This window comes from Gopherus flavomarginatus, chromosome 9 (assembly GCF_025201925.1).
Source record: "Gopherus flavomarginatus isolate rGopFla2 chromosome 9, rGopFla2.mat.asm, whole genome shotgun sequence".
Taxonomy (NCBI): Eukaryota; Metazoa; Chordata; order Testudines; family Testudinidae; genus Gopherus; species Gopherus flavomarginatus.
In genome coordinates, this window is record NC_066625.1 from 65,245,480 (window position 1) to 65,268,731 (window position 23,252).

Genomic DNA, 23,252 nt, shown 5'->3' on the forward strand with positions numbered 1-23,252 from the left:
CCCTCAGCTTCAAATAGCGCCCCGCCAGTGCTCCCATTGGACAGCTTCGTACGATGCTCTCATATGATTGGCCCAGCTTTCGGGCTCCGCCCCATGCGTTGCCGTGACGATGACCCTTAGCCGGGAAGGGAAAACCGACTTCGAAGCGCTTCCGCGGGAATTGACGTTTTAACAAAACAAAAGGTTGACAGGAAGCCGGTTCGGATCTCGGTGATCGCTGAGAGTTCTCGCGAGCTCGGCCTTGCGCAAAGGGGCTTGGGACACGTAGTCACCTCGGGTGGAGGCGGCGCTCAGACAGGCCGGCCGCTCTCTCGTGGCTGGGCGGCGGGAGGGCGCCGCGGAGACCGCGCGCGTAGAAGTGACTCACCTGGCCGCTCCTGGGCAGCGCCCCCTGTGTGCAGTTAGGTAACAAATCCTGCATGTGGAAGTTGCACTTTCAAGGTAAAGAGGTGGCCCTACAGTACTTGTATCTGTATGAGGTGAACTGAAAACTACAATGTCTTTTGTCATTGTTACAGTGCAAATACAGTATTTGTAATCAAAGTGAGCACTGTACACTGTGTATTGTAACTGAAATTGCTATATTTAAAAATAAACAAAATCATTCCATAATACTTAAAACATTTAAATTGGTATTCTATTAACAGTGCATTTGCTATTGATTTTTTAATTATTAATTTTGAGTTAATCATGAGTTAACTATTAATTGACATCCCTTATATTTTTATATATATACATACACACACACAGGCTACACCCCAGTACACAGTTTCGTGAGCTGAATCAAGAGATGAGTGCTTTTTCTCTTATTCATCCAGTTATTTTTCATATTATATATAGGTATGTTAAAGTTCCTAATGGCCTTCAAGGTCCTTTATACTTTGTGAACCAAATCCAACAAAATATCAAGGTCTCTCTGGCACTGAGGGCCCACTAAACCTATCAGAAGCTCATATTGCAGCACAAACTTATAGACGATATATTTGGTGGTTAAAATCTGTGCAATTAGCATATGAAGTTGTGTCTTCAGTGTATCTACAAACTTGATCTTTAAAATGGAAAAGTGGGAAAATTAGGTATTGAAACAGTAACTCCTTGCTTAACGTTGAAGTTATGTTCCTGAAAAATGTGACTTTAAATGAAACAATATTAAGGAAATCCAATTTCACCGTAAGAATTAATGCGGGGGGGGGGGGGGGGTTAGGTTCCAGGGAAATTTTTTTCACCAGACAAGACTATATTTTTGAGAGAGAGATATACACACACACACACACACTATAAGTTTTAAACAATTTAATACTATACACAGCGATGATTGTGAAGCTTGGTTGAGGTGGTGAAGTCAGAGGGTGAGATATTTCCCAGGGAACAGCTTACTGCTAAATGATGAACTAGCACTCAGCTGAGCCCCCAATGATTAACACACTGTTGTTAATGTAGCCTCACACTCTACAAAACAGCACAAATGGAGGGAGGGGAGATAGCATGGCAGAAAGAGACCAACACACACCCCTTGTGTGTGAGATGTGTTTTGCCCCTTTAAGTAAGGTGACGCCACTAACTGCATTGCCTTTTTAAGTAGATCAGCAAGTTGAGACAGGAGCTGCTGTCAGCAAGCTCCATCTGTCCTGACCTCTGTTGTGTCCTGTCTCTTTCTCCCCCACCCCCCATGGAGATAGGGGAAGGGGGTCACCCTGTTTCCAAGCCCCCACCAGTTAGCTCCAACAGGCTGCTCTTTCTGCAAGCAGTGGACAAAGCAGACAGCTGCCAAACAATTATGTAAGAGAGCATTGTGCAACTTTAAATGAGCATGTTCTCTAATCAGCAACATAACCGTTAATGACTTTAAGTGAGGAGTTACTGTAATGTCTTAGAACAGTTGAGCAAAGTATATCCACCTACCCTTTTTTCTTTTAATATATTCATGTAGTTGCATAGGAGGCATGGCTAATATTCAAGCAGAGGGGTAGTCCTAAATACAGTTCTACTGCATTGTTGATAGGCAGGACTATAATATATAAGAGCATATTTTCTTACAGTGGAGAACCCCAAAAGACCCTTGTAAACAACTATGCCTCATAACACCTGGATTTATTACAGGTTAAATTCTATTTGATATGGGTATGGCTCAAAGAAAGGTTATGTAGCATGGCTATAACACCTGCCAGTGGCAAATATTAAAGAGCAGAGCATGAATTGGGGTTCCTCTAATTCTCCATACTCACTATAGGCTCATCAAACATTTACTCCTTTTTGACAGCGGAGCTGAAAAATCAGCACAGCTTTTTTCCACAAGGTGAAATCTAACAGACATGCTACTCCAATAAAGACTGTTACTAGTTCCAGTTAGCTTTCATTGTGTTCACCTGTACAAGCACTCAATACTTCTGTTTCTTTCAGTGTTTCTTATTTTTGAATTAATTTTTTGTGCCTCAGCCTTTGAGTGTAATCGTTTGATTTTAAGTCTTCCAACCTATCCATTTGTCGTAATTTGATCTTACATATCTTACAGCTGTCTTAAGAAAGGTCATTCTTTGCCATACCTTACCAATTTGTTTTCGTTGCTTTAAGGCTGAGTTTCTTCCTGCTTTATCAGGACAGTCCCATTTTATGGTATGCTCTAATATTTCTCCCTCTGTTATCCCACGCAATGTCATTATGTGTTCAGATGTAGCCAGTCATGCATGTTTAGGACTCAGCTTTGCCTAAATGTTCCCTAGTATTTCACAGTAAATCCTTTAGTTCTTCAGTCAGTCCCAGTCAGACTAGGACAGTGGTATAATGGGAGGTCTGCCCTTCAGGCTGCTCCAAGTATGGACTTTTTACTTTCCTTAATGTGGAGTTCCATAGCAAGCCTTTGTTATAGTACATTCATTATTATGCAGGCAACAACTCAAGATGTTTGCATGGAAGTAAAAACCATACAAAAATGGTGAGAAAGGAACTTCTCATATACTGAAGGTTTTCCCAGATTCAGTGGTACAATGGATTTGTGCTGTAAAGATTTAACCTCAAGGTACCTCAGGGTAATAATAGTGGAAGGCAAAGTAAAACATCAAAGATAAGCATCCAATACATGGTCCCAGCACCACTGCTTTTGACTGTTTCATGGTGTTTTGGTAGTTCAGTTTTCATCAGCATGAAACACACATACTCCTGATTCAGAAGCTAATTTTCAATTCACTCACATTTTTTGTTGTAGAACAATCAACATGAAGGTGTTTGAAAATTTCCTTTCATATTCCAAACCATTTTTTGTGGTTCAGTCACTTAGGCTGCTATCATCATGGGAGAAAATTCTAATACCATGCAAGTATTATGTTCCCTAAGCTGGATTTACACTTTGAGTGCAAAATAAATCAGAGTGTTTTCTTATGTACACAAGTAAACAATTCTAGTTGTAATTTGCATGAATTCTCTTAGTTGTAGAGAAAATGACAAATGCTGTGGGTATAGCATTTCAAACAATCCACTATTTTAATTAAGACACTGAATTCAGTATATAGCTGGAGGTTTATAAAAAATTTAATCCTTTCATACTGAGGTTGTGATGTTCCCAAACACATCCATTGTTAGGATGCAAGTAAACAACTTATGCCAAAGAATTATTGTGAAAATGAAGAGCTTATAAACTAGGAGGCAAAAGGGAAAACAACTTTTATGAAAAACAGACTTCAGAAGATCAGTCTAACATTTTATTTATTGCATACAAAAGGATTTGTTCTGACAATGGAATTTTATATGAAAAGTAATTTGATGCATACTGTTGCGACTTATCTTGAAAGTCAAAGATGCTGCAGAAAACTTAAGGCAATGCATCTAAGCAAGTAAAGCACAGTAAGTGGTGGAAATTTTCAAAAACCCATTCATTTTCCTTTCCCTAAATTATATCAGGTCACAACTTTCTGGAATAGGAGTAGGCTGCAGGTTTATTAGCCCCTGCACTAGCACATAGCAGGAACTGAGATTCCTTGCACATAACTGTTAAAACATCACTTTACAATATGTTATGTATACGTTTAAAAGCAAGACAGTATCAGTAGCAGTTATAAAATAGGTCAACTCATGGGCCACTAAAATACCTCTAAGTACCAGACACCGAAAGCTGGTGCATTTAAAAAAAAAAAAAAGTCTGTGCTTCTTTGTCCCTGGAAGGTATGCCAAAGTGGACTCATTGTGCACCCTTGGTCTCAATTATTTCCATGTCTCTACGTACCTATGATTTAACACTAAAAAAGTGAGTGTCCTCACACTTTCAAGCATCAGTTGGGGTGCACCCATGGAAACCTCCCTCCCTCCTTTTTTCTTCATATGCATTGAAGAATGGAAAAAGGTTCCTGTTTGGTCTTTCTAGTTAATTTTATCCACTACAGCTTCAATCACAGGTCCTTATAGCTACATACTCTACGAAGCTTCAGTTTAAAACCCTGACAGTTTGGAGAAGCCAAATCACACATTACCTTTCTCCCTAATCCCCCTCACCCCACCAAATTAAACACAAAATGATTCAAGTAATCAAATTAAGTTTACTTTTAACAATGCAAGTAAGCTTTAAAATGTCCATTAATCACAACTGTTACGACAAAACTTCTCCCTGCTTAATGCCTTAGTGCCAGAGGTATTAAGTCTATTGCCAGCAATGGACATTGCATTGGAAAATGCTACTCCTGACATGAAAGGATTGGGGGGGGGGAAAAGTGGGGGGGGCACGGAAGCTGCTTTTAACCAGACAAACAGGTATCAAATTAGATAAGGTCACACTTATAAATGGATCACAATTTGTTAGGTGTAAACAAAACATTTTGATTTGTGTTTTACTGTAAACTGTTTTACACTGAACTGATTATGAAAGACACAAGGGAAACTGAAGGTATTTATTATTCAATCCACTTACAAAGCAGGTGGCTTAATGCAAGCTTATTGACATGTTCATATATGATCCCACAGGAACATCTCTTCCAGGTTGTGACAGTAATACTGTCTTGATGTTCTTAAGCCTCTCTCCAACACATTTTAAATAAACTATACTATACTGTGTGTCAAAGTATTTTGAGAAGGAACTTGTCCCAAAGTGGATTAAACTTCCTCCAAAGGAGAAACGTTAGTACATTAATTTAATTCTATATACTATATTATGCAGCAAATCTTTTAACTATAGAAAATATTTTCAATCAGTGATGGACTGTTGGTAATTTATAAAGAGGGAATCTATGATCAAAGCAAAACAAGGTAATCACATCTGTATCAGTTTCTACAAAGATTTACAGATTTTTAAGTTACTAGTGACAAAACAAGTGACAGGTGAATTTAGCTGACTATTAATTTTAAAACCAATAAAAATCCCATGAGAGATTTGGGATCTTTAAAAGTTCTAAGAATGCATGGATCCTGCCTTAAGAACTGCAATTCTAGGTTCTGATTGAAAGGCTTTACAAAACCAATGTGCGCAGGTAATGTGACATACTTAGCAGAAGACTTAACAAAATTCTACATATATTTTGTTTCCCTAAAATGCATTCAATCTGCAAGTATCTACAATCCAGCTAATTGAAATCAATATTTAGTGTTCATTAGAGCTGTTTCATAGCAACAAATATTAAGTTAGGGATTCAAATTTCTAGACATTGTAAGAAAATGATAAATACAATCTGATCAGCAGTCTAAATGTTTAATATTGACATTCAAATATATCTGTATTGTGCTGAAAGTTTAAAAACATAAAAATTTGATCAGACAAAACTCTGGTGAGGAGTATACCAGCTGTATCAGTCAGATTGAATATAGTTTGTAGTCTGTTCCCAGTATTAAGGATGGTATTTGACTCAGAACTGATATTGTAAATATACAGCAGCCGTTTTTTCCTAATTAAGGAATGTCTTAATATACAATATTATCCTTTTCTAGATGATCTTTATACATTAAACTAAAATACATGATTGATTAAATTAAGAAATCCAAAGTTAGTAATGAGTGAAATCATATTCTCAAAGCTTGATACTATGTTTGGGAGGAAGAGGAACAACACACAATTCTACTTACTAAAGCAGCTAATCTTGCCTGCAAGTTTGGGGTCACAAAGCCCATAATATGTGCAAACAAATGCAATACAAGGAACCATGCAAAATACAGTAAAATGAATTAAAAGAAAAAAATGTAAAACCTAAAAAAGATTTATAAATACACTGAAACAACTGTCTACATAAACTGTAGGTCTAGCATTAGTTGTACCATATAGCAGAGATAGCACTCTAGGATCAATGCTTCCAAATCTGCGCAGGTAAGTCATGCCATCTTTGGTAGACTGCAGTACCAGGAAGGATGGAAGGGAGTGAAAAGGAGGACAAGAGTTCTGGAAAATGGTGTCAACTTTCACTTGGCAGCTGAGCTTCAATGTCCACTCTGCAAATGGGGCACTTCTTGTTAGTAATCAACCACTGATCTACACACACTTGATGGAAAAGGTGCATACATGGAAGGCGCCTGTTAGCAGAAAAGAAAGGAGTTAATTTTTAATATAGTATTTACAATGTTATTAGTATTTCTTGCTGCTGAAATCTATTTTATATATAAAAATTGGCACCAGCCAAAAATACAAGAACAAAGGGATATAGCTCATTACATTAAATGTCAGTAAGATTAAAAGGATAGAACATTTTTATGCAGCATGCTATGGGACAGACTATGCTCTGTTACAGTGCCGTAAATCTGCTGCATCTTCAGTAGAGTTACTCCAGACTTGCATTAGCAAAGAGGAATTGGGCTGTATAGAATTAACACAAGGAATCCATTGTTCAAGATAGTGAGGGAAACAGCATAGTAAGATTTTTAAAAGGAAACTAATAGCATCTGCAATTATCATATCTATCTTTTATTAGTGTTATCAGTCATGGCTCAAGACATGAGCTTGACTGACAACTGACCTGCCATTTGCCTCCTCACCAGTTGTGTGGTCCTGGACAATCAGCTCAGTGCATTAAGAGGACTTTCACCATCCACTGGACCAACAACACTGGCTATTGTTGGAGGTAGGATATACGATCTGATTTGCCAGTGCCCCCTAAAAGCTTTTCATACGATTATAATTTATTTGATCTTACAGAAGTCAATATAGAAATTGAGAATTATTGCTGATAACTGACAGTAAGACAGATCTCCCTTGTTTAAATGCATTTCTAAATATATCAAGGGAGTGCTTTTATTACTTCTGCATGACTGCACAACAGCAGAAAATGTGCCTCCTCCCACCAGAATTCCTGTGCTTCCCTGCAGAAATGGCAGAGAAGCCGCGTGGGAGGACAACCGTAGGTAGTTTTTTTGAGGGGGATTGCCTCTCTCCAAACAGAGGTGAGGCATGGGGAGGGGGCACATGGAGTTACGTGCTACTGCCCTTCCCGCCCCCTCATTTCTGATTTCTGCAACAAGCACGGAACAGCCCAGCTGAAGGAGGCTGCATCTGGCTCCTCTGACTGAACGCAGCCTCCTGGGTCCTAATGCCAGTTGTGCTCCCCTTCTGTGTGCTGGGAGACTTCCTGTTTTCTGTGCAACAGTGAGTGCTGAAAATGAGGAAAGGAGGGAAGAATAGGGCAAGGGGAGGGGAATGTGGGAATGAGGATGGAGAAGAAAAGGGGATGGGGAACTGTGGTGATCTCCCACCTCAATGCAGCCAGTGGAATTGTGCTCCCCACTGCCATGCTGGAACCACATTTACTGACAAATAAAATGTGCAGAAGTTTAAAATAGCGTATGCATAATTTTTAATTATTTGGTGCAGAATTCCCTCCGGAGTATTTTATGCTGCAAAATTTAAAAGTAAACTTTTTTTTTTCCTGGGTGCTAATCTAAAGGTGTTCTGGCACTGGATTTTGATTTTTTATTAGGTACTAGTAGTGTTTGTTTACCTGACATCTTCACCTTCCTCTAATATAGACAAACAGATGGTACACTTTTCCTCTGTGTCTTCCTCTGTTCCTTCCTCCCCATCTTGTTTGCAATGCAGTTTCCTCTGTGAGAACCAATCAGTTGTTACCTTATTAGTAGAGATGACATTATTGACAAACTGAGTAGAATCTGTTTTTATGCATATTCAACATTTCATTTCTAGGAAAACATCTGATTGACAAATTACATCTTATATTTTAAAAAGTAAATCTTCAACTTTCTTGCTTCTAACTACTAGATATCAAAGATTAAAACAGTTAAAATGAGTATAGATATAAGAGCATAAAGAGTTAATAAAGACTGGAATCATAGAATATCAGGGTTGGAAGGGACCTCAGGAGGTCATCTAGTCCAACCCCCCGCTCAAAGCAGGGCCAATCCCCAGACAAATTTTTACCCCAGTTCCCTATGGCCCAACCCATCTGTCACAACTCCCTATCCCTAGACCCAGAAATGGGAAATTCTGGGTGTAGCAAATGTGGCAGGACAGCCCCCCCCCACCCCCCCAAAAAAAGAAAAAAAAAAGTCTAGGTGTCTGTTAGTTTAGAAGATATTTGGGACTGTGAAGTTAAGATTTTTTTGTCTCTAAGCATATGAATATCTTGATTTCATGCATGAACAAACATTTCAAGCAAAACCCATACTGATGGTTGAATTATTCTCATGTAAAGTCTGGTACCTTAAACCTTTACCTATTAAATACCACCACCCATATTACTGACAAGGTCTTGTATATAATGTAGTCTCCAATGGCCTAAATTGCCTCATACTTGTGAATTACTTTTAAATTGCCACATAACTACTCCAGAATCAAAGCTCTGCTTTTAAGAAGTCGTCTATTCCTTAGACTAATGGAAGCCTTCAAAGTGTGAACAGAGTAATGGAAAAAAGCCTTTACTCACCTTGCGTAACTGTTGTTCTTCGAGATGTGCTGCTCATGTCCATTCCATTCCAGGGTGTACGTGTGCCATGTGCACGGTTACTGGAGATTTTCCCTTTGTTGTACCCGTAGAGCCAGCTCTGGTGATCCCAGGAGACCCATGCTCATGCACCGATATATAGGGCACTGCCAGCCCTGCACCCTCTCAGTTCTTCTTGCCGTCAACTCTGACAGCGGGGATGGAGGGCAGGTCATGGAATGGATATGAGCAACACATCTCAAAGAACAACAGTTACAGAAGATGAGTAACCTTTTTTTCTTCTCTGAGTGCTTGCTCATGTCGATTCCATTCTGGGTGACTCAAGCATAAAAACCGGAAGGTGGGCAAGGAGTTCAAAGTCGGGGGAGGGTCCCAGACATGACAAAATGCTGTTGCTATCTGTCTTTGTGGGGAGGGAGAGTGGCCCGACATGGGTCGCAACTCTCTTGTGCCTCCCGTGGGCACTGGGGAGCGCCCTCTCTTTACCCAGTGTCGGCAGGGCATTGTGCATCAAAAAGTACTCGGTGCAGAGTCCGATCTGCTTGGCTCAGAGGCTAACCTGAGTGCCGCTTCCATAAGTAGGGCTTTAAGCCTGATGCCCGCGTCCTTCTGTGTCCTCAGTCTAAACCCACAACAAATCTTGCATCATTCTTTAACATGCACTTACTGCATGGGTTTGCCACAGTCCATTCACGCTTTAAACCCCGAGGATCGGGGCATGCCCTGACCACAGAGCAACATCCCTAAAGAGGACTATCCAACTACTAAAAAAAAAAAGCATAACTAACTAACTACTGAATATAACTATTTACAAGAATACAGTTCAATTAAACACTAGGCAAGTGTTTTCACAAAGGAAAGAAAGGCTGTTCTGACAACCATCACAGGTGGTAAGAAGGGTGCAGGGCCGGTGGCGCCCTACATACCAGTGCATGAGCACAGGCCTCCAGAGCTAGCCTTATGGGTACCACTATAGGAAAATTTCTGGCAACCATGTACACAGCACACGCACACCCCAGAATGGAACTGACATGAGCAAGCACTCGAAGAAGAACAATGATGTCTGCCCAAGTCTGTCAACAGTTTGTTACAGCTCGTCAGATGAAATATATCTATTATTCTCCACAGTGTGAGCACTGAAGACCAGTGAAAATTTAAAATGTCACCATTAATTATTTCATTGCTTGATATTATTGCTGAAATAATCAATTATGTGATTACTCACTGTTGTTCAAGATAGTGATAGATACTCTGAAACGGTGCATTGAGGCAGTTAGATGCTATCCAGGGTCAGTGGGATGTGACCAAAATTGCCACCTTTCTGTCTTTGCCCAAGAGGAGGTATTAAAGAGAAGATGCATCCCCTCGATAGTAACAAAAGATCTCAACTGACTTGTGACTACCCGTCCTACCTACCTGTCCCCCTTTGCCTCAAACACCTTCCTGGATGCAAAAAGTCTAAAATGTCCTCTACCCAGCTGCCTAAACTTTGAGCTTTTCTCCCCTACAACCGAGTTACTTTGTCAGTACAGAACTCTGCAGTACACTTCAAAATTTAGAAGCAGAATAAAATTAATGGAAGATAAAAATAAAAGGAATGCTGTACTGATGGAACTGGACAGGAGATACAGAGGGAGGAGAGAACTGAGAAGGAGGCAGTGTTGCATAGGTCAAGGGCTCCTGCCGAATACTTCAGGTCTAATGTCACACAGGACTGATTAAATCTTTAAGTAGTCTATTTAGATCAAAGAGTATGAATTTGACTACAAATCCATCTAGTTTTCCTTCAGAATTTTAGCTTATATAGCCAAGGGCTGCAATTGGACTAAAAGGCATACTCTAAAAGGTATGGGCTTTTTTCCTTTACATTTGTGTTACGGTGTTCCACATAACATAGTAGGGCGATGTTTACTAATTTCCTACATATCTACAATGATGTATGGGTCATTCCTTGCTCTAAATGCAAAGAAATGATAACTTTTGCTCAGATGTATGGATATGTTTATAAGTCGCCTTTTCATTAAGTGGTCTTTTTTTTTTTTTTTTTTTTTTTTAAGAAAAAGGTTAAACACTAAATCAAGCTCCGCCCATATCTTTAATTCCAAATTCCTCAGAATACAAAAAGAACTAATTTAATTTAATTTAATTTTTCTTACTTGTTTTAAGATTATACTTGCTCCTCATTCAGATGTTAACCAAAAACTGGGATGGAGAAAAGTCCATAACAAAGGTAAAAAATCTGGGTGTCATTTTCAAAATAGCAGTAACTTTCTGAGATAAATTTTTCTTACAAAACTTTATATTAGGAGTATATAGAAGACAGGTGGTAATATCTAGTATATCTGCAAAAGTAAATATACAAATATAGAGAAATCCTCACCTTTTTGTATTTGTGTGGATAAGTGCACCTTTCAATAGTTCCCTGGGAGGCTCCACGATTAACATTGCCTAATCGCTCTTCCAAGTGAATCAATTCCTGAAGTCAAAGGATAACCAAGGTAAGAACTATGCTAAATAGTTGTTAGTTTTATTCTATCCACAGAATGATAAACCAGACACCACCATTAGTTCTCCCACTTATTCACTCTCAGATAATTTACCTGAGAGTGGCAGGATTACAATTAAATCTATGATGTGCAAGAAAAGTTGGGGCTTTCTGAAAAAAGATACACAGCAGTTTTTGTCGCTTTAACAGATAGGAAAATATTGTTTTATGCCTAAAAACTGGCAACTGTTTTTATAATCTAGAAATGACTGGTTGGTATGTTCATAAATACTCGTGTGTCTAGTGAGGAAAATATCATTAAAATGGTATTCAAATATATTTGCTTTCTAAAGGCTTGAAAGAGAAAAGATAGCTTATGAGGAATATACAGTGACTGATTTCTTATTCTCCAGCAATACAAAATTTATTATTAGAACCATGAGCTCTCACTGAAGGTTGTTTTTTTTCAGTGGACTAGTTCATTAACTCTCTGCATCTGATACCATATTTACAGCTTCAGTTCCTGTACTACATGATAAATTGAGGACAGCACTGTCAAAGTTGCCAAGTTTCACTGCCATGAGGTGGATCTCAGTTGTTTAGAGGCACCAGTACCTTTCACCACTGTCTTGGAATGTATGACATCCTATTTATAGTAACAGCTAGATGTAGTATCAGTTAATAGCCACCTAATGCTACCCTGTCCAGGAAAAAAAGGCATCTTTTATTGACTAACTTTTTTCAGATACAATTCACTCACTTTTAGTATCCATTCTGCTCCTAGTCTGTGATAACAGCCAAAAGTCATTCTAAAAGAAGGGCATTTTCTATACATTTATTTCTTTTATATCCATTTGCAGGGCTAATCCTGCAGCGTACCCTCCCCTCATTCCCTCAACATATTTTGGCATACATCTGTGTTTATTCTATTACAAACCTCAAAATTGCCCCTGAAAGGGCCTCTGAATGATGTTCCATCCAATCCCGATGAAATGTAACGGATGTGAGGGTAGCCCGCCATGTCTGGAACCTATTCAAATAGCAGACGTAAGTTAAACCTATTCAGAACAGTTTCGGTATTTTACTGTTCATGTTGCAAAACATAAGATCCTTTTGCTTTTATTAAAGTCACTCAGTCTCAACTTGAACTATCACATACAATTCCAACTAATAATACTGAAACACCACACTGAGCTTCCTTATTGTAGTGCTCTCTAATATAACCAGAACCAAGAACCCTTATGGGAGACTAGATGCTCTTCTATTATGGTTCTCTCCATCTTCTGCATAATGTATCAAATACTTTAAACCTTGCCAACTCTCTCACTATCTCAACCTCATCTGTATAGACACTCAAATATTTTCGGATTTTGGTAAACCCAACACCTCAAACTGATGTGTTAAATCACTATCAAACCTGTTGTAGATTCTCAAACATTAAACTTTTGATATTACATAAAAATCAAGATAAACACTTACTCCATAACAATAGTCAATATTCTTATCTTACCCAAGCAACCTAATACATTTTTGAATACTTAAAATTTACAAAAGGCAAATCCAAGCTATAACACCCAAAGTTTAGGTAAGCCTTTAAAATGCGATCCTAATAACCTAAACTGTAAAATCCTTGGATCAGGGATTATATGAATGTTTAGACAGTGCCTAGCACACTGGGGGCCAATCCCAACTAGTCTCCTTAAGTACTACAATACTGTACTATGTATGAATAACAGTCCTGACCTTATTTTGAAAGCACATCCGTAACATTTTTTTATAAAAACTGTTCTTTGTCATGGCTTGTTATTAAGAGGATAACAATCGTTCATCTCACCTTAAAAAGTGAGCAGCCAAGCTAAAATGAAAACTGAGTCAAGCCCCCAAAATGTGCAATATCCACCCAAAGACCTTGAGGAGTAGTAAGCACAGAAATTATGTTTAACTTGATGAAGGGGAAAGCAGTATTTCCAAAAGTCAGCTACCACCTTCCTGACTGCTGTAAGTAATGGCTCAGAATAATGCATCCTGAGATGTCTTCAGCAAATCAGAAATGCAAGATGATACCATGGAGAATTTAAACTTTCACTTTGTGCTGAATACTTCCATGTCCTTTTTGTTTTTATTACTGAGAGGTACATTTAAGCAAGGTTTAACAAAGATTTCATTCCATCATTTCTGTTCAAACTTATAAAATATGTAATGTGACTAAGTGGAACTAATCAAATTCACCTTTAAAATAGTTTTGGCATGGACAATATGCCATGACAAATCGGTAAGCTGTCTCTTTCTATCCACAATGATTAAAAAATATTTTGTAGTATGGACTGCATAAAGAAAAGCTTTATGGATAGATGGGGCCCTACCAAATTCATAGCCATGAAAAACACGTTACGGACCATGAAATCTGGTCTCCCCCTGTGAAATCTGTTTTTTGGTGTGCTTTTACTCTGTACTATACCGATTTCAGAGAGGAGACTAGATTTTCTCAGATTGCAGGTCCTGACCCAAAAGGGAGTTGCAGGGGGAGTTGGAAGGTTATTTTAGAGGGAATTATGGTATTCGTACCTTTACTTCTGAGCTGCTTTCAGAGCTGGATGGCTGGAGAGCAGCGGCTGTTGCTGGGCACCCAGTTTTCAAGGCAGCGTCCCGCCAGGAGCAGCACAGAAGTAAGGGTGGCAGTTCCATACCATGCCGCCCTTACTTCTGTGCTGCTGCTGGCAGCAGCTCTGCCTTCAGAGCTGGGCTCCCGGCCAGCAGGCACCACCCTCCAGCTGCCCAGCTCTGAAGGCAGTGCAGAAATAAGAGTAGCAGTACCGCAACCCCCCTTACAGTAACACCACACACACTCATACAACCACCCCACAACTCCTTTTTGGATCAGGACCCCTACAATTATACCGTGATCAAACTTAAATAGCTGAAATCATGAAATTTACTATTTTAAAAATCCCATGACTGTGAAATTGACCAAAATGGACCATGAATTTGGCAGGGCTCCATGGATAGGACTGCCAAGGTAGATATCTTTCCACTATTTAATTTAATATTACTTTAGTTTAACTAATAGTAACTTTAAATGCTTTGGCAGCAGCAACAATGATTTTATTTGTACCAGTTCACTGTGAAAATATATTTTTTGTTCAAATATTTTACAGTGTGCTTATGAAGTAATGAGATAAGAGTTGTTGCCAATGCAAAACACACACACACTCACTCACACTCGTACATGGTATATTGGAGTATTTACTATAAATTGACAGGAATCCCAGTGCCAGGCTTAGCACAGAAGGAGAGTTCTCTGTAAGTATGCAACTGAACAGGAATCTCAGACTAGCAAATATTTGAATACTAATATAAAGGTAACAAGTGCATGTCCCCATCCTCAATTCTTATTAACAAGGTGACTCAAAAGGCTAGGAGGCAAGACTCGAGTGGATCAGTCTAAATGTACACAGCTAAATTGTTACGCAACATTCATGATGGATCGTTTACAAAGGGTTACTCACCAGTAAACTTAACTCAGTATAATTGCCAGTATAAAGCTAGATTTGTTCAATCTGCATACATCTACCTGCAGAACTGATCCCTCCCTCCCTCTCTCTCTCAAAAAAGCAGCATCTTTTGGAGACCCACATATATTTCCCTCACAGATCTGATAGTTTGAACATGACAATATAAAGAGTTTGGCTGTGACTTAAAAGAGGGCAAGTTTGGTGGGAGGGATGTCTATGAAAAATTATTTGGAAAGACAGTAGTTACTGGTAATCTGGGTTATTCCTCTTCCTTTTACAAGTATGGAGGCTTCTTGGTGTTTTGTTTTGTTTTTTTAAAAAACCTCTCTAGCTTCCACTTGATGACATTACATTATGAGCTGTTCTGAGAACCAACTGCTTCTCTAACTCCCCAGTGTCTTGTCTCCACTAAAAGAAAGAGGGAGGAGGGTAGGCCATAGCAGAACCTCCTATCTTCCAGTCAGGAGCTCTTTCCATTGTCAATTTTTCCTCCTCCTTCTCCCTCACTTTGGTGTCCACCCGCCTGCTCCCATTTGAAAAGAGGAATCTACAGCAACACAATATTTGATGAGAAAACGTAGCAGTGGAGCTGGCCCGGTGAAAAGCAGAGGGTGTGTGTGTGTGTGTAGGGGGGTACAGCAACATGACAGGCAAGCCTAAAGCTGCTAGGGGTGGGAATTCAGCAGCAGAAACTGGCATTTTGGAGGCAGTAAGCCAGAGGTCTCCTGAGTGTTTTGTTCTGCCTGAAGTAAAATATGGTGTCCAGGATTGTCACCAAGAGGCTGATAAATTAGGGGAGCAGAAAAACCAAGAGGGCAGGAAGCCTCATCAATTGCAGACTGACACAGTAACTAGGTATTTCTGCCTACTTGTTCCAGGAATGGCCATAGCTGGTTCTTCCTGTGATTTGTATCTTGAACCCCTGACTCCTTGATGGTTCTATCAGCTGCCCTCTAAGGGCAACTCTGACTCTTCAGGCTTTGAAACTGAAACCCATTTAAAAAATCCCAACACAATAACCCACTCAATGGCTCAGTTACCCTTTATTTGTTAGCAGCTGCCATTATCTAAAGGCACCCTGAGGGTTCTGTGCACTGACTTTGTTCTCCTTGCGGCTCCCTCAGATGTGGGTTTCTCTACCATGGCCTCTTTCCATCTGCCATTTTCCACCACACTGTCCATGGGCTTTGCCTTAATGAGTCATCAGAGCAGTCTGGTTCATACTACCAGCCTGCTGGTGAACCCTCTGTTACCTTGGCACCCTCAAGTGTGTGCGCGCGCCAGCATAGGCTAGTCCAGGCCACTATTTTAGCACTGTTTTTTCCAGAATGCAGCACAAAATGATCTAGCCAAGACTGCTCACCTCTCAATGCAAACAGACCTTCCATTTTCTGTCTGCTTCCCTTAGGTTGATGTGGTCTAACTCTGCCTGATTTTTCAACCATACCCACCTGCATGTGCCAAGAGACCACCAAAACAGCTGGAATCTGCAGAAGAGGGGCAAGTATGCTTTTCTGTTTCCAGTTCTTCATTAAGCATACCAAATTGGCCTAGCCTACCATTTTATTGAACCTGACAGCAGCTTTCATCCAGTGGACGTTGCTGAGTGTCTAGATGCTCACCCCTTCAGTCTACCAGCATCAATGGACAATTTGAATAGCTACGATTCTGCCAACTGTTAGCATTAAGGGAGGACAGTGCCCATATTGTACAACTGGGTAACCACTTCATCAAGGATTTAAATCTCAGAATTTTTACATAAGCAAGGAGCTTCAAGCTTAAGTGCTTTGACCCAGCTCTGTTTTTACTATCCTCTCCATCTCCTGTATTTGTTTACTTATATGTATGATTAATATTAGCATTCCACTCTCTCTTCAAGGGGCAGCAGCAGCCGCAAAACTGTAGCCAAGCAATCAGTTTTTCAGGCACAGTAGCCCAGTAAATTGGGTGTTGTTCTATCATTGCTGAGGTGGTTAGTAGAGCTGGTTGGAAATGTCCTGATGAGAGTTTCACTGGAAAATGGCCGTTCATTGAACTCAAGCTGTCTCATGGAAGTGAGTTTGGTTTGATGAAGTTTTATCTGGTGGGCTGCTAGGGATGCCAGACTTCCATGGTCTGTATAGCTTTGGAGCCGCTGCATCATGCAGCATGGAAGCCCTAAAACCAGTTCAAGCTGGGGCTCAAGGGTTTCCAGGATTCCTGCTCCAGAGCCAAGAGGTCCTGGGACAGGATTCCTGAACATCTAAGTGTTAGGAGCTTTATAACATATTCTGTCTACATCTAGCCCTTGTTACAGCCCCTTTTCAATTCCTTAAGTCCAGAGACACTCTTGGGAGACAAACAGAATGATACATTGTTTCAGCTGATCTCTTATTTTAAAGATATGGAGGCGTTCCCCATACCTTCTGTTAAAGTGTTTTTTCCTGTTAGCAATTAGACTGGCCAGGAGAGTTAGTACATTTAGAGGGCCTTATCCATCTGTAATCCTGTGTACATTTTTTTTTTTCCAGTTTAGGTGATTCTCAGGCCTTTAGTACAGTTTTATGCCCCCAAAGTTAAATTGGTTCAAGTGAAAACTATATCTGTGTTCTAAGCCCTTGCACAATTAGGACAATCAGTTGCACACTTTAAATGGGGAGGGATAGCTCAGTGGTTTGAGCATTGGCCTGCTAAACCCAGCATTGTGAGTTCAGTCCTTCAGGGGGCCACTTAGGGATCTGGGGCAAAATCAGTACTTCGTCCTGCTAGTGAAGGCAGGGGACTGGACTTGATGACCTTTCGGGGTCCCTTCCAGCTCTATGAGATAGGTATGTCTCAAATTATTAAAATATGATTCAAACATTCAAATTGTTTATGACAAACTACTCCTTGAAGAAAATTAAATTTAGGATTAGACTGCTGACTAAAGGGGTGTGAAGAGCATCCATATTCACTGTTTCCAGCTAGATATAGTCAGGAGTTTGCCAGGCTTACAAACTGTTCATAAAAGATCCCTCCCTCTTTGAAGGCTCACTCAATCAGGCAAGTGGTCATTAGATGGGAAAACAGCACAGTTCTTCATTAAGGTAGTTTCACCATATTGCTACCTGGACTTCAGTGCATTCTTATTGTATCACTAAATTAAAATAGATGTTTGTCTGAAGAAACTCTAAGAAATAAGATTCTGCATTTCCTCTCTCAATCTGCCTTAATTAAAACCCATTCATATGGCAGAGGGAGGAAGGAAGAACTAAAAAAACAAAACAACCCCCCCCCCACCCCCCGATGCTCAAATAAGAGCTGTTTTTCCTTTTGGTTCAGTTTTCTTGATTTCTAAGTTGCCCTTCCATTTGTGGAAATTTGTTTTACTGCTGCCTACTTCCCAGCTGTAATGGATCATATATTGTCATGTGTCCATGAGGGCCAAAAGTATAATTTACTTACCTATCAGTAATCCCCCCCCCCCCTTTTCTGAAGTAGGCCTGGTGCTCTTTGAAACCCCTACCCAGGGAGACACCTAGTTTGCATGTATTCTGGTTGGAAGGGAAATCTCAGTCCTTCTGTCACAGTTACATGGTGAGCTGAGTTTTAGTCCCCCTTTTTGTCCTTCTTGAGAGCATCCCTCAGGCAATGCATAAAGTGGTCTGAAAAACAGTGAGGGGAGCAGCAGCTTTGGTATGATAGTTCTTAAAGTGTGCCCATCAGCAACCAGCTTGATTTTAAAAGAATAAATCTGCTGGGTCTGTAACACTCCCTCCCCAGCCTCACACCACTTTAATCACTGCTTTCAGGTGACAGGCCTGGCTTCCTTCACCTCTCTTAAGGATGGAACCATGTGGTTCAACCACTCTGGGATTAGCTCTCAGAGTCAATACAGAAGCTGCCAATCTACTGAAGCTACATCAGCCTAGAAGATGAACCCAATGTCCAGCTGGAGACTTGGTAGCAGAGATAACCCTCAAAAGACTGAGACAATGGCCAAAAAAACTAATGGCTTGAAGAGTTCCTACAAAGACAGTGGTTCTGAATACCCCTATAGCTCAGAGAAAACTTCTAGAACAGAGGTTCTCTAACTATGGTCTGCAGACCACAATGGTCTGTGAACTCCATTGAGGTGGTCTGTGGATAGTTCCCTCTAAGGTGTGTGCCTGGGCAGCTGCACACAAGAGAATGTAGGGCCACCCACCTAATTAGTGGAGCTGCGCAGGTGTGGCTCCACTAATTAGGTGCCTGGACCCTGGAGAAGACACATATGTAAGGAGAGGTGGTGGCCTTTGGGGGATAGGGGGTAGGTGGGAGGGGGCAGTGAGGTGAGAAGAGTGGGTGGGAGGAATCTGGGATGTGCAGGGCTGTAGCGGCCAGAGAAAGAAAGAGGTGACTTTCCCCGGCTCCAGGGCTGTGGCTGCTGGGGAGAAACCCCCCTCCTTCCCAGCCCCAGCTCGGGAGTTGCTGCAGTGGGGGTAGAGAAGACACATCCATCACATCAGAAAGGTAAGACTACTGCTATTAAAATGAGATGTGTACTTTTATTTGTAGAACGAAAAAACATTAATTATTATTAAGTATTTTTTATATAGCGCTTTTATCCAAAGCACTTTACAATAGTTAGCTAGCAGTACAAATAACATGGAAGATCATTAAGTGGTCCGCCAAGACCCTCAGCAATTTTCAACTGGTTTGCAGGGGAAAAAAAAGTTTGAGAACCACTGTTCTAGAATTTGAGCCTGAGGCTACATTGCCTACCCCTCTACCAGCAGATATGTTCTTCCATCTCTTCTGAGGAGAGACATGCCTCTGCAAAGCCTTATAGATGAAAGAGCCCTGGAAAGGGCATCTTATCACCATTCCAGATGGTGCAGAGTCCAAACCCTGAATCCAGGTCTCAGAGAGCTTAGAAGCAGATGAACCCCAAGAGAAAGTGCAAGTTCCACTGAGATTCAACAAAGAGGAAGAATCAGAAAAGTAGGTGTAATAGGGGAGAGTAGAATCTGCCAAGAACTGCTGCTGCTGGCTGGGGGAAAAGAGTTACTAAACAGAGCGTCAGTAGTCACTAAGGCTGTGTCTACACTGGCAACTGAATAACAAAACTTTTGTCTTTCAGAGGTGTTAAAAAACCAAAACCCTGGAAGACAAAAGTTTTGCCACGACAAGTGCCAGTGTGAACAGGTCATTGTTGGCAGAAGCACTTTCCAGCTGACAATGCAAACGCCACTCATTGGGGGTGGAAGTTTTTTGGCAGCTGGAGAGCTGACAAACAGCAGCTACACTGCGCGACTTTTAGCAGCCTGGCTGTGGTGACACAGCCCTGTCGCTAAAAGCTGAGTAGTGTAGACATAGCCTCAAATGACCCTGTATCCCTCCCTAGCAGTAAATGACCAGATAGATCCATGATGTCTCCTGTTACTCAAATCTGGAGAGTGCGTAGCCAGGGGCATGGGGTGGAGAGGAATGTAGATGACTCAAGGCTTTTGAAGCCAGCCTTCAGTCATATTGGCATCTCAAAGCTGCTCTGCACTTCTGCCTTAGGAACTTCAAAACAGAGTTTGTGTCAAGTGGGTGCTTGGACTGGGGACATGAGAAACTGAATATGTAAGGCCAATGCCAATAGAAAAGCCTTCAACTGGTTCTCACCCTTTCCTTGATTAGCACGTAAGTGCATACAAATAGAGCAGGCCCGGGGAGGGTAGGGAAGGTCCCTCTCAAAGGCACTTGACCAAGATGGAAGACAGCTTGTCTCTGTATAAGAGGCACGTTATTTGAATCCTGACTCCTTCAATGCCATCAGAGCCTAACAGTTGGTGTGGAACTAACCAGGACTGCAGATACTACTCAGAATGAGTTGTACCACTGGAGGCAGTTTCTTTTAATTCCGTGGGGGTATGCACCCCCAGAGAATTAACTTTGACAAATATCATCCTGATTATTTTGGGAAAGTTGGTATGAGACACTACCACTTGAAGAAGGACCAGAACTTCTGTAACTGTTGACACCACTAAACAAAACATGTAAAAAGCTCCTCAAGGTAAATACAGAAGACCCAAACTTTGAAGTTCTTTATCATAGTAGATTAACGGAAACTGGGTGGGCTCAAGGCCACAGTGCATATATTCTCAAATCTGAATGTCCAGATCCACTAGCAAGCGTGCATGTGGTCCAACAAAGACTGCTTTTAGAGAGAGTTTCTGCTTTCCATATAGAATATCCTGCTGTTGATTGATTTATCTCATTAGACTGACTTCACACATGGTAAACCAACCCCATTCTTTCAAGTATTTATATCTGATCCTGTATTTTTCACTTCATGCATCTGATGAAATGGGTTCTAGCCCACGAAAGCTTATGCCCAAATAAATTTGTTAGTCTCAAAGGTGCGACAAGGACTCTGTTGTTTTTGCTTTTAGAGAGAGTTTCTGCTTTCCATATAGAACATACTTACATGCCACATGTGGGGATCCGTATTTGCAATTCTTTAAGGAGCAACAAAAAGTTCATTTCAGGCCAAAAATAAATAATGTACTTTGAGGCAGTTCTTTTTGTGAAAATCAAACAGTTCTATTGCACATTCAGAACAGGCTGTCACCTAATGTAGCATAGCATACCATTAAGTGATTATGTTGGCAACTACAGACTATTGAGGGAAAACAGCAATATCTTTCAAGAGCAGCATAATTCCAAAAGCAACTTAATAATTTCTATCAAGACTGGAGTCTGATGGAAGGATCAGTGGCCTTCGAGCCCATTGCCATGCAGTGACGTTTAGTGCATGCAGAAGTACAATCTTAAAGCATATTATGACCAAAATACATAAACAAGGAGCTAAAATACAGTTTGAAAAATCTACTCCCACAGCTTCTCTCTCTCATCCTCTTTTCTTCATGCTAGTCTCTCCCATATCCATACATTCCTGAGCCTGCTTTTATTTATATATTATAAATTATGTACTTTATTTGAGCAGGGCCATTGCAAATTTGAGCAAAGAACAGTTTGATTCCATAATCATAATTTCTGCTGTTTCCTGTAGAATCTTAGTGTTATTTTAAAAATTCCTAGTTAACCTTTTCCAATGCAAAAAATTACTTTTGTCTCTGCCCCACCACATATCATTGAGATGAATGGGAACTTCAAAGCCAATCTGAATAAATTTAAGATGTTTATTTGCAGCCAATATAATTTTCCCTTATACTCATTCTTCACCCTCCTCCCTGACTCCAATTTTGCCAAGATTGCCTTGTTGAACTAAGATTTGCTACTGTTATAAAGAGATTAAGGATTCCGCTACCCTTCATTTTTGACATGTTTTGCTTGCCTTTCCCAATCTTCCATTCCTTATTGCTCTTATAATATGGCAACCATAGAATTTATTCACTGAAATCTCTACAAAGTGCTTATAAAATTCTTTAAGTGTTTGCACAAAACTGAAAATATGAAAAAACAACATCTGAATAATTAATCAGTTGAATTGCTGAAGTCCTTACCCCAGTGAAGTCTCAAACCTTTCCCAGAGTGGATGTTCAAGAAAAGGTCAGGCCCAATGGTCAGGCCCCATTGCACAAACTGAAGATCAAATGCTACGTAGCTCTGTCTCTACATGTGGGGGAGTCAGTTCCAGAGTTAAAAACTCTCCACTGAACAACATTACTGCCAAACGCCCCTCAAAAATGTAGACCACATCTATACTAGAAAAAAATAGGTGTCCTGTCCTGATGCAGAGAGAGTGTGTTTTTCATTTGTGTTAGCTCAAGAGAGTTTGCTTTTCAATTGTATTAAAACTCCCTCAATCCAAAAATGCCTCAACATCTTGCTAACAAAAGGTGGGAAAACCCCTTTTCTTTTGCTAGATGTCTGCACCCAGACACCTACTACCACCATCTTTTTGTCTGGATTGGAATTTCAGCCCCCATCCAAAACCAAATGTAGGTTAGACACAACAAAGAGTATATCACCTGGACCCAATTAAAATTTTAGAGTTGACCGTTGTCAGAATTCTCCTGGCACTGCAGCCCAAACCACTCCACTATTTCTCCCTCAATGGCCTCAGATTAAACAGAAGGGTTGTAGAAACAAAACTTGTAGAACCCCACAAGAGAGATCTATAGGCAGAATAGCAGCAATCCAATGCTAACCTCTGAGGTAGTGGCAACTAGGAGGACTCACCACTTGAACAACATAATCCCTGCTAGAGCAGACAGCAGTGTCCAAACCCCCCCTCCCCTCCAACTTCATGGTCAATGATACCATGCATCATTATGGTTCATTATATGCACTGAATTCAAAGCATGGTTACCTGACCTGGGCTCTAGCCTTCTCCCTTCACATTCATCTGTCACAGGTCATCCTAACACCTCTGAGATTTAAAAACTCCATCCATGATGTTAACTTTACCAAGTCGTCTCCTATCTGCAGCATGGTTCAAAGGAC

The 23,252-nt window shown here is 40.5% G+C and overlaps 1 protein-coding gene and 1 long non-coding RNA gene across 7 annotated transcripts in view; one reads left to right on the forward strand and one right to left on the reverse strand.

The window, feature by feature from the left end:
* Nucleotides 1-351: 351 nt before the first annotated feature.
* On the forward strand, nt 352-21,974 carry LOC127058287 (uncharacterized). Of its 2 annotated transcripts, XR_007776336.1 has the most exons (4): nt 352-441; nt 6,943-7,025; nt 11,025-11,088; nt 16,264-21,974. It is a non-coding gene; the product is annotated as an uncharacterized LOC127058287 (long non-coding RNA). The 2 variants fall into 2 exon arrangements; XR_007776335.1 differs by lacking the exon at nt 352-441 and having other exon boundaries at nt 6,520-7,025.
* RNF111 (ring finger protein 111) overlaps nt 3,682-23,252 on the reverse strand; it is a 91,560-nt gene continuing 71,989 nt past the window's right edge. For 2 of the 5 annotated variants that reach the window (XM_050967934.1, XM_050967933.1), the window contains exons 11-14: nt 12,281-12,373; nt 11,239-11,334; nt 7,899-8,002; nt 3,682-6,480 (exon numbers count right to left, since the gene is read on the reverse strand). In XM_050967934.1, coding sequence (XP_050823891.1) covers nt 6,363-6,480; nt 7,899-8,002; nt 11,239-11,334; nt 12,281-12,373 — 411 coding nt within the window. In that variant the 3' untranslated portion in view covers nt 3,682-6,362. Of the gene's footprint in view, nt 6,481-7,898; nt 8,027-11,238; nt 11,335-12,280; nt 12,374-23,252 lie in introns of all 5 variants that reach the window. The other 3 variants (XM_050967932.1, XM_050967931.1, XM_050967935.1) reach the window with 2 other exon arrangements.